Source organism: Phaethon lepturus, unplaced genomic scaffold (genome assembly GCF_000687285.1).
Source record: "Phaethon lepturus isolate BGI_N335 unplaced genomic scaffold, ASM68728v1 scaffold43929, whole genome shotgun sequence".
Taxonomy (NCBI): Eukaryota; Metazoa; Chordata; class Aves; order Phaethontiformes; family Phaethontidae; genus Phaethon; species Phaethon lepturus.
Window position 1 is genome coordinate 3,137 of NW_010563559.1, and position 11,574 is coordinate 14,710.

At 40.7% G+C, this 11,574-nt stretch overlaps 1 protein-coding gene across 1 annotated transcript; it reads right to left on the bottom strand.

Moving 5' to 3' along the window:
* Positions 1-507: 507 nt before the first annotated feature.
* On the bottom strand, positions 508-11,086 carry EIF4E3 (eukaryotic translation initiation factor 4E family member 3; the record flags this gene model as incomplete). Its single annotated transcript, XM_010294599.1, has 6 exons — positions 508-554; positions 1,087-1,242; positions 3,431-3,497; positions 6,353-6,413; positions 8,432-8,526; positions 11,014-11,086. Coding segments are annotated over 6 exons (499 nt in total), but the record flags the coding sequence as incomplete, so codon positions are not given.
* Between the last annotated feature and the right edge of the window lie 488 nt (positions 11,087-11,574).

The following is an 11,574-nucleotide window of genomic DNA, read 5'->3' on the forward strand; positions in this document are numbered from 1 at the left end:
ATATTAAAATAAATGCAGTGCAATTTCTCTCTCTCTTGGGACAAAACCAGGGAGTAAATCTTAACATGACAGGAATGTTTTAAAATGAAAATTGAAAACACATTTCACCAAGCCACTATTCCTCTACGTACAGCGCGTCTAGGAAAAGCAGCATACCATCTTTGTGCAACGTTTGCATTTAACTAATAATACAGTACAGAAGAAATGAAAGGCTTCTATCTTAATGAAATAGGAACAAATAGAATCTGATTGGAAAAACAAGTGGCCAAAAATATCTTTTTAAAGAAACAATGAAAAATTAAAAAATAACCCAACCAAACCAGACATAATGAATTGTGCATTTAGCGGTCAAGGCAACTGTTTTTCCTCATTTTCCCAGTTTTAAATGTTAGAAACTCCAAAGGGCCACCGCGCGCAGTGCTTCTGCAGGGCTTCCAACCATCCTTCTCCTTGTCCAGACCACCTCAAAACACCAATAACAACGAAAGAGCTTGGCACAGACTGCACTTAATGTTTTCCCCGTCGGCCTTCAAAAGCGTGATGCTCTCTGTGTGCTAAGGAAGAGAGAAGGAAAAAAGAACAAACAGAACATGTGAAAAGACTTGAAAAGGTTGAAAAAGAGAAGACAACAATGTATAAAGCAGTCAAGGAAGATGCAACATGCCAACGAGGGATCTTTGGGAATACACTATTCCGATAATACATTTATATAGAGCCTAAAATAAGAGGTCCCTTAAAATCCTGAGTGTAAACGGTTCCTCTGAGCGAACACTTAAATTGAACAGCATGTAGTCTTGAGAGTTATCAAGAGATCTGTCTCACTCATTTTACAAATCAGGCATATTAAACATGAAACCAAATATATTCTACAATTAAACCAAAAATATCTTCTATTTTGAATGATATCTAGCTTTTACACTGAAGAGACAAAACCACGTCTACTTTTGAAGTAGGAATTTTAATGCAGTGAGAGATGCTACGTTTCCAAATGGTTAATGACGAATTCCCATGAATTTCCCGCGGAAATACTCTACCAGCATCTTGTTTCTCTAACGAAGGTGGAAATTAACAGTACAAAATACTTACGTTTATAAAACACCGCTTTAAAAGACGTGCGTGGCAGAAGTTTATGTATCTTTTCTAAAACTTTTGCTTCGCTTGCTGAAGAGGCGTTCATGTTCCAGACTTGCACAACATCTTCACGGTCACGAACGCTGACGCTAACCCCTATGACTTCATCATCTGCACAGCAGAGGAAGCATCATTAAAGAATACTTTAAAAGTGAGACATGTCTAATTTGATACTTTGGTATTATGAAACAGTGCCCAAAAGCTGAACGAACCGAAAAAATGAGAAAGAGCAATCTCCAGTGAGAATACCAATGTTCAAACCAGACAAAATAGTTACCAGAAAGAAACAAACACTGTATTTCTAGAAGCTATTGAAAATATTACCTCATAGTGGTTTTAATAAAGTGCCATAGGACTGTTCATCTTTGCTGTTAGCACTCTGATCCTTGATTAGAAGGGAATCACAAGACTCCCTTCGGTAAGGTTAGCGATATAAACTCCTAAAGGCAACTTACCTACAATAACGTCTATAAGCAAAAATAGGGGGGTGAGGGTGCAACAGCTAAAAGCCCAGGAACAGTACCTGGCGGAGATGAGACACTAGCTTTTCCAGACTTTACTCTCTTTTTCCTTTACATTTTGTCATGGCAGCAACACAAAAGAAAAAAAAAGAAAAAAATTAATAAAGCCCCAGTCAGGCTGCTGCTGCTGGCAGTAACCGCGTGCTTCGTGAAGCAGCCCCTTCTGCTGTGAAATTCTCAGGACGCAGCTTCGTGGCGAGCTCAGCCCAAGGCCACGCTGCACTGCGCGTCCAAGGAAGGGGTCAGTAACGATAACGCAAAGGTGGTGTCAACAGCACATGGCCACGGGGAAAAAATACCTCTGTAGGCAGCAGAACGGCACGTATTTGCTTAAACTGACCCCGAGTCCACCCTATAAAGGGCAGGAGTACCCTTCCCGGCACCAACTCAATTATGCATATTAAGGATTTCCAAGAGCAACTATTAGAAATGTCTCTCGCGGCTCCGGGATCTGAGGCTTGTATTCTGTAGCTTCTGATTCTGAAAGTCGGGAAGGCAATGAGAGAAATAACACTATTTGAGAAACTCATTCAACAAAACTTGTGTAGAAAAAACAAAGCCACCAAGCTGAACACGCCGGCAGCAGCCTACTGCAATACGCCTGCTCCACCATTCGAGCTAGGTGTAAGAGAAGCCGTTTGAAAGGTTTGTGCTGAACTGCTCTGCGAACCCCAGAAAAGCAATCCTCTCCCCCGGAACGACAGAGCTGTGAAGGACCACTCCTAACGGGGTATTCACCGTCACCGCAACAGCCCGTTCAATCAGGTATGCATGCTGAGGAGAGAATATGGCCAAAAGAAGTGATGGAGAAGTGTCATTTGACCGGAAAAGTTAGTTTAGTGACCAGCCCCCAGAACGCCCTCCCTCTAGGCCAATGGGTCAGTGCTTCACCATTCGCTTCACCCAGAAGCAAGACCCAGTTCTGTAACCGAACCTTAACGAATTAAATGGTCACAGACTTGCACTTGCTTTTCATGGCTAAGCAGCAGCGTTTGATGGTCCATCCTAAGCCAGCTAGAGTTCACAGTGCCTTCCCAGAGTCCACTCCCAAATGAAACGCGCAACCTTGCAAGCCTAGAGAAGACACTTACTCTGAAAGCAACTTGGTTAAATTATTACCTCTGACCAAAATCACGTGTGAGCTTCTGGATGATTAATGCCTGTTTTCCAGTAAACCAGCAAAGTATTTTAAGAATATTTACGCAAATTCAATTACATTAAAGATTACCTTGACCTAAGCAGTATTTTTAAGCAATAATGAAAATACTGCTCCTGGGTAGAGTGCTAACCTGGGATTCAGGAGAGCCAGGTTTGTCTTACGGCCCCGCCATGGGCTTTTAATGTCACCGCAGGCAAACCGCGCGGCTTCGCTCCGCCGCAGGTCTGCACTAGTGCCTCCCCGACAACTCCTACCCAGAAGGGACCACGAGGGCTAACGGGGGCATCTAGCTAATTTAGGTGCTTCCAAGAGTGACAGCACAAACAATCTGTACGGAAGTGTCGTTTGGGGTTCCAGAATCCTGTCACTGGAGAATGAATATTAATCATTTCAATATCAGCTAATAGAGAGGCATTCAATACCTAGAAAACCTGCTGGCTTCGCAGGGATGCAAGCTGTTGAGCTTGAGTCTTGTGCTAAGACAGTCAGAATACCTTGTCCTCTTAACGACAGCAGATATGAATACGATTTCCAGCCCTATATGCCGTTTTTAGCAGTGTTTCCATATTCTGTATTCAAACGCGATTTGTCTCCCTAGCCTCAAGCATTTTAAAGTTACCTGCTGCACAACAATCTGTAAACTGCTCTCCAATAGTTGCTAACAGTAGCTCTTTCCAAACTGCAGCCTAAGGAAGGGAAAAGAAAAAAGAGTTACAGTCGCATTATTATTTTTTAATTTAAAAGTTAGGTCTGCTAGCTCAGTTTTGAGTGCATTCTCCTTCTGAAGTTGTCTAGGCAAAAAAGAGTGTTTATTTTAAGTATATGATGAGTTATATAATTAATTTCCTCAGCCCAATTGGACCAAGAATCTAGACCCTGAAAATACATACCGTTACACAGAATTGTTCTAAAAAATATTTTTAATATTTAACAATAGGTTTACCTCCACTATGTCTGTGTCCACGACTCACCCTGAACACACCAGTTAATGTAAAGCCTGAAAGTAGATTTCTCCCAAGAATTCCCCATGATAAAAGGCCATAAGGCTCCACTTGTGAACATTTTGTTTCTACGGAAAAGAATTACTAACCGCTTTAAAGTACCTGAAAACCCTACCAGTAAATTAAATTGATTTAAACATCACCTCTGATTTGCCTTGACTACGAAATAAGTCCATCTTTCAACAAATTCAAATGCTCACTAGAGAATTAAAACAGGGGGGAAAGGTATCTATCTGCCACTTTACTTTGGCTGTTAGACTAATTACACTATTTGCTTTTGACACTCGTTATCACCTAAGCCAAAGCCTATATAAAACTTCAAATGCGTCTGGACCAATGTAATGCTCCAAGGTGTGGCTTTACAGGGACAGAATTTTTTTTTTTTTAAAGAACACATCAACACGTGTATTTGTTTATACCACCATAATGACTTTTTCACGTACTGCTTTTAAGGAATGTCTTCTCTGCTATATGAAGTTAGCTTGAGTTTTAGTACTATCAAAAGACCCAGAAAATCAAACGCAGCGGGTTAAAACAAAAAGCAAGCAGCCACAAAGACGAACTACTAAACTGCTTCAACGCCGTTCCTGAGTACTCCTGAGCCATCGTTTAGAATAGAAAGGGTTTCTGCAACTCATTATCATCTAATCCACTGCATCCCACAAAGCTGTGCTATGGGAAGCGCTTCATCCAGTAGTAAGCGGCTGCAGGCTCAGGTTTATGAGGATCTAAGAAGTACTCATTTCCATGTGAAAAATCGGCACACAGAAGTGTCGCCGTACGCACGCGACAACATTTAAGCGTCAGTATTTTGCCAGCCAGTTTTTCATACCACTTCAAAGACTAGTATCTTTGGAAAAAACTACACTTCCCTCCCTCCACAGCCCCACTGAGCACTGCTATAGCGTGTCACCTTTTTGAGTTAGGTCTGCACGTGACGGTTCAGCTCAGCCAAGGAGATGCTGTCTGCACATGTGATGATTTGAAGAATGAAGCCAAAATTGAGAAATAGGCATAAAGATATTATTTATGCTATTTACAGAGGCACTGTAAGTTGACAGAAACTCACCTTCAATTAAACCTTTCAGCAGTGACCTGGGATGTGTACTACATAGTCTGAGAGATCAAAAAGTACCTGTATTTCAAAAAGGGGCTGTCATTCAGCCTCTGAAAAACACGGCCTCTGAGGTCCCTAAATTCACCACCCAGTAATGCACAGTCCCCAAACCACTTGTCACTTCTGACAATCTTCACACCTTGGATTATAAGAGGAAAAAGAACATTTCAGGCTTTTCTGATCCCTTGGGACTGCAGGGGAGGGAAGCTGCAATAGCCATATGGAAAAAAAAAAAAAAGCCCACAGGCAAAAATCAATTAACTTTTGGCTGAAATTTCAAGTACCATCCTTCAGCATTTTATGCCTTCTGCAAGGCTATCACATTTTTCTGACACTTCACTTCTCATGTTTAAAGGCCTGGTCCAGAACACACCTACACACATCGACACCATGTGTGAAGAGGTCAAATCTCCTCACTGTGACAGTTCACAGGAGTTACTCACGTGCATTTGATTAGGGGTGCAAAGAAAAACCAAATTACTTCAGCAGGGCTAGAACAAGGACATGCCTGAACAGATTGTATCTCTCACGTTCTTAAATTCAAAAAAGAAGGAAAAAGCTGAGCAGCGCTACGATTTCACACGACGCACACAAGGTGATCTGACAACTCCCTGTTGGCAAAGGGGATGATCCTACTTCTCTTTTCTCCTTTAACCCCTACACCCATCAAAAAACTCTTCTGGCCATACACTCAAATTAAAAACAAAATAAATAGGAGACTTTTTGTGACATCAGAGTGCATTAAGCTGGCTCACAAAACAGTCCGATGAGCAGCAAAGCCAGTGCAAGAGGGATCGGGAGAGAACGAGCAAGATCTTCCCCCTTCCCGCGGGAGCAAGCGTGAGATGGGATTAGCTATCAGTGGACACAACGTCTCGGTCCACGTTTGGCTAGAGAAAGCCACAGCGCTACTCAAGGCCATACGCAGGCGCAAACAAGCAGTGCCAAGCAGAAGGAGTCCTACTGAGTTTGGCAGAGAGTTTAGAAGCATTTCAGTCAAACTCTGAAAGTTGTGCTGGACTGTGTGTGTAGACTTTTGAAGAGCATTATTGAGGTTCTGGCTATAATTTAGCATATAATATTATCAGGAAAAGATTTTTATATTTTCCTTTGCATGCCTGTAAGCAAGTAGTCTTGAGAACAAAGGTGATTTTCCGTTTGGAAACGGAGTATAACACTGCAGCTTTCATTTGCCTGATAATATATCGACAAGTGTTATTAAAAGCAAGAGATAGGGAATTACCTGAAAAGAAACTTTTGCTCACTGTCTTAAAATAAAAGGTTATAGACGTTAAAGTACTGTTTGGTTGCTGTGTTGGGTTGTGTTGTCAGAGCTACAAAGCTTTACAACAGCTTTATCGGATGGAGTTTAAAGAACCCCCCTTACTAAACAATGTCCAAGTAAAAAGTCAATATAACATACCGTACTTTCTTTAGGGACCTTCATTTTCCATATACCTCCTTTGGCATTGCTTTCCTCTTCCCTGGTTACGGAAAATAGATCAGTGAAAATAAACATTCACAACCACATCTAGATAACCCTACGTTCAGGGCTTAAATTTCCCAGAAAAACCCCATCTGAAATGCAATTACTAACTCCACGTAGCATGACTCGAGCTATGACTTCTGACATCAGAAATAATTCTTTCACTGTTCCTATGAAGTGGATCTCTCAACACCGAACCCCTTTCCTAAGTTTTGTGCGTTGGAAAATACTCACATTTTCGCTGACTACAGACCATCTTTGAAGTGGCTGCATACTGTATGGGGACAAGCCACATAGCAACTTTACGTTTTACTGTGACAACCTTTTATTTCAGAAAAACTCTGGCATATTTTCACAGAAGCAGCTTATTACTCTCAAGTTTATCCAATTTAACAAAAGAGCACGAGTGCACTTCATTTCAGTTTTGTGACACATAGAAATTAATTGCCCTTATTTGAAAAAAAAGACTGAAGCTGCCCAGGGTCAGGGCAGTCGTGCTCATTAAACTGTCTTATAATGACAAAGGCAAAACATACAAACCTGTGAGCTTCTTGAGTTTATTCTGTCATAATTCTTTTTATAAGATTTTAAATTAGGGCTTCTAGTTTCCCGCTAAAACTCTGTAAAACCAGAGTTAAAGGAATAACCTTTTTCATCTTTGGAATATCTAAACTCAGTATGAAACATATAGAGATTCCCCAGGACCAATGATCTCCCACCAATCCAGACAAACACTGGGGAAAAGAGGGGGGAAACTTCGGAAGGACATCTTAAAAATTCTGCAGTCCTCAATTCTTACTTCAGAATTTGTTTTTCCTCCTAAAAAACAATGCTGCAGTTAGCCAGTATACTGTAACCATAATCTGAGAAAAGTTTCTTGGCAGTAATTACTGAAAAGTTAGTGGGTTACTGATGAGATCAACCTCTTGCAATCCCTTTCCTAAAATACAGCATCTACATTTACTTTGACAGTCTGAAAACTGATGTAGTATTTTCAGAAAAGATCTTTGCATTTCACACCCTTAATAGTCACTTGCCAAAACAAAATTAAAAATAGAAAAAAAAAACCTCCAAATGTTCTTGCTCATCTTTACAAAGATATCAAGACCTGTACACAATGGCCCAGTTGACTGACACAGACACCAACATTTCTTTCAAGCCCAGTTTAGCTATCCTGAGCAGTCACAGTATTTTTTGAGCAATAATGTAGACCTTCAGATTTACATTTGCGAACGTTATTTGCTTCTTCCATAAATTAGGACAGAACCGCCCCCCCAGTAAGTCACCACCCAGTTAGACATACTACGATCAAGTTAAAGAACTCGAAAATCCAATCACAATCTATGCAAATGATGCCAAAAAGATCACAACTCTTCAGAAGGCGCTTAGGCGCTCCGAGATGTGCTGGAACTGCACCAGGAAGAAGGCATGCAAAACTGAATTTCTGAAAGGGAAACCTCGATGATTTATACTTTACTCCATTACTATCTTTCAATCAAGTAGGAATTTGCGGTAATGAATCACTTCATAATGCCTTATGTTAGTTTAAATCCAAGGTATATGTGCATTTATACGCATACGAAGCGTACTTCTGTACAGGTGAAGGACAGTTAAGGACCATCAGTCATTTGCATCATCGTTACACTAGCTTCAGTGGAAAGAAAAAAATTTGCAAGTTAAAAATAAGTCAAATACAAGTAACACATCCTGTGCATTCTTGAATTGAAATTCAGAGTCATATTTTAATTTCTTCTATTTCATCATTTAATTTCTTTCTTACATTTACGATCAGAGGTGGACAATTAAATTACAGTCTGTGTGTTTAATAAAGACTCTTCAGTACAAGTCACTTTTAAGCTTAACAAGATCCTTAGGATATTTCTTTTGTAGGTCTCTCAAGCTCAGGCATTTGCAGGCAACAGAAACAAGACACTCCTGTCCCACGCCTGCCTCCTTCCACCGCTTCAGGCTTTTTCACTGCGCGCTCCCAGAAATGTGTAATGATAACGTACGTACCAAAGCGGCCGTCTTTCTCCCCGCATTAAATGGTAACTACTTCTCAGGGGCAAACTTGTCACGGGAGGAATGTTGTTGTAGACGCTCCAGAAGTCCTTAAAGAGAAAAAATACTAGTTGCATTAACGCAAGGGAGTAAGTTTTCCTTGTTCATTTTCTCTGAAACGATTACATATCCTCCTAGAGAACTGTCACCCTCTATGTTATAATAAAATGCTCTGAAAAGAACTTGCTGCAATTTCACTTCAACTTTTTTTTTTCAGGTGCCATTTCTGCATAAGGTGGAAGTAGAAAGAAGGGAAGCAGTTGAACTGTGGATTACTTTAGAAGCAAAGTCCTGAGGAAGAGAGAGAAAAAAAAATCATCAAATCAGAGTTACAGTACATATATCAGAACAAAACAGTACATAAAACTTTCTTAGCATATTAATAATACATACTTACATCAAATATCCACCTTATTTCACTTAAGACTAGTCTAAAACTTCCTTATGATTATCTTGAGTTACTAAACCACCACAAACAATAATCTGTTGAACTAAATGCCTAACTAGCAGTTCAACTACTTTGTCTAGATCACAGTGAAAAGATTCAACCAGACACAAAGAACTTGAGATGCACGTATTAGTACAGGAATGGGGGAGAAGTTAGAATATCCAAGCTACCAGGAACCATCAGATTACTTCCCAGCTTTCCTGCTGGTAAAAGCAAAAGCTGTCATACATGTTTGGGGTGGATAAAAGGCACCCAAAATCAGTGGTGAGCAACAGGGAGGGGTCACTGAAAAGATCCCAATCCCCTTTCTTCTTTATCCAACATCTGGGAATAAGAAAGGATTTTTAAAGACTTATGTTGCATCAACATGACCTGATGCAATATTAAGCATCAGTACAACTCACTAAGTACCTAATACTTAATCATTAGCACAACTGTAGAAACAAAGATTGCAACATTATGTGATAAAATTTTGTGGCCGTTGGCAGTTCTACCTACCAGCCATTACCACTACCCAGTCATGAGAAGAGATGGAAGACTATTAAAAATATAAAAAATTGGTACGAAACACCCATTTCAACTTTCATCTTACTCTTACCCCGTTGTGTGCCCAAACCCTAAAGCTACCGACAGAAGTAGACAGAGCAGAGCTACGCCAGCAGACGACCGTGGAAAGATTTGAGAGCTCTTATGTTCTGAACCAGGGACTTCATTTGGGAAGTTTTGGTTTTCAAATAACCTTCAGGCAGTACAGACTGGCATTCCTCATCGACTAGCTACTGCCCGTGAAGGAGAGTGATGAAGTTAATGAAGATTTTGGTGTCTCCCCCAAAGGAAGATCATATTACGTGTATGATAGCACAGTAAGACACATTATGGGCCACGCTGCCAGCTCCTGACAACCTCACCCAGATCATGAGTCTTCCCAGAGGACCTGAAGGAGTTTTTTGTATTTTAGGCCCCAATCGATGAGAAGAAAACCTCAAGTCCTTCAGCCAACAAAACGTAATCACTTAAATAATGAAGGCTAGATTCAGAGTGGGAAAACGGATAACACCAGATACTGTGTGCACCAGTCCGTGGTCTTAAGCTGTCCTTTTTTTCAACAAGAACCATTGCAGCCCATTTTGAAACAAACCCACTTCTGTCGTCAACTTTAAGTTTGAAGTATCACTTCATTGCATGACTGATGGGGATGTTCTGCTAACACAGATTGCTGAGAGGGAACCTCTCCCAGGGGTCTGCAGGGCACTTCCATGCTTGATGCCAAAGTACTTCCACTGATAACCTCGTCTCCAGAAAACTCCAAAAGCCAATTAATTTCTTAGGTCAATTAGCTGGGAAGAAACATCTCATGCAACGTAACAAGTTGTGCAGCCATTCAAGTAGATCACTAGGCTTGGGCTCCTTCAAAGAGGAGGTTTTGGCATTACCTTAGAATTTCAGAGACTTAGTGAACTAGAGTCAGCTTAGCATTGAGGTGAGACAAATACCAATTCACTACACTTCAGGCTAACTGTGGTATCAAAATAGAAATGCAATTTTTCTTGCAAGAGACACCCACTGCTCAGCACTGGCAGATGACACAGGGACATATGCAGCATTTCTCATTGTTGCAAGTATTGCATGATTTAAAAGTACTTTAATTCAAGTCAGTTTGCCAGAATTTTTTTTTTTTAAAGTTCATGCTCAAGGAGAGAAAGAAGAAAAAAAATCTACAGGTTGTAATTTTTAGTCTTTGTGTAATGATTTTCTGTATTTAAAAAAATGGAGAAAAGGCAGGAAAAATATTTAAAATACATCAAGTGTAACAATCCGATGGAGGCACAAGTGGGAAGTCAGGGAAGTTTAAGAAGAGGAGGCTTGCCTGATCAACCCGATATGCTTCCTCCTTTCCTGGTCTGGAAAGCCAAACGAAATTCAAACAATGACCACGTACTACCACACACAACCAATAACACTCACGTTTCACACCACAGGTAAGCAAAGCCGCAAGTGTCACTCATCCATATGAGGAAAAATGAAACTTAAGGTGCGAAGTCACATTAATAACATGCGGCAACTCCTAGAGCAAAGCTATACACCTCACCTGTACTGTTTGTACTGTATAAATCTTCTTCAAATTCGATGCGCATTCAGCCGCTGTCGTGCCAGGAAGTGACCTTGAAAACAAAGTAGACATTAATAGAAAATATGTATTTTATCAAGGGGGGAGAAGGGAGATGGACGGGGAAAGTGAATCACATGAGTGTGAAGTTGGAATATTCATATGCCAAAGTTGCACGATAAACTCCAATTCCAATTATCATGGGTCTCTGAAAGACAGGGATTCAAGTCCTTTTATACCTTTGAATAAATTAAGATATTTAGTAAAATATTTTGATTAAATAGGTGAATTTGGAGTTTTAAACCAAGAATAGCGGTGCTCCGTCTAACGGCCACCCCACACCCTTCTGCTGCCAGGCATCAGGCTCCAGCCTCCCACCCCGCGCTTCTCTTTAATTGCATTTAACACGACCCGGAACCCACTCTGAACATTTTAAGCTACTCTCAGTGTTTCATACCTTCGCAAAGGAAAGCCATCCGCGGAGTCTGTGGAACGGATTCCCGTTATTTCCTAAACCCGGAGCAGACGCCACGAGGTGGCAGA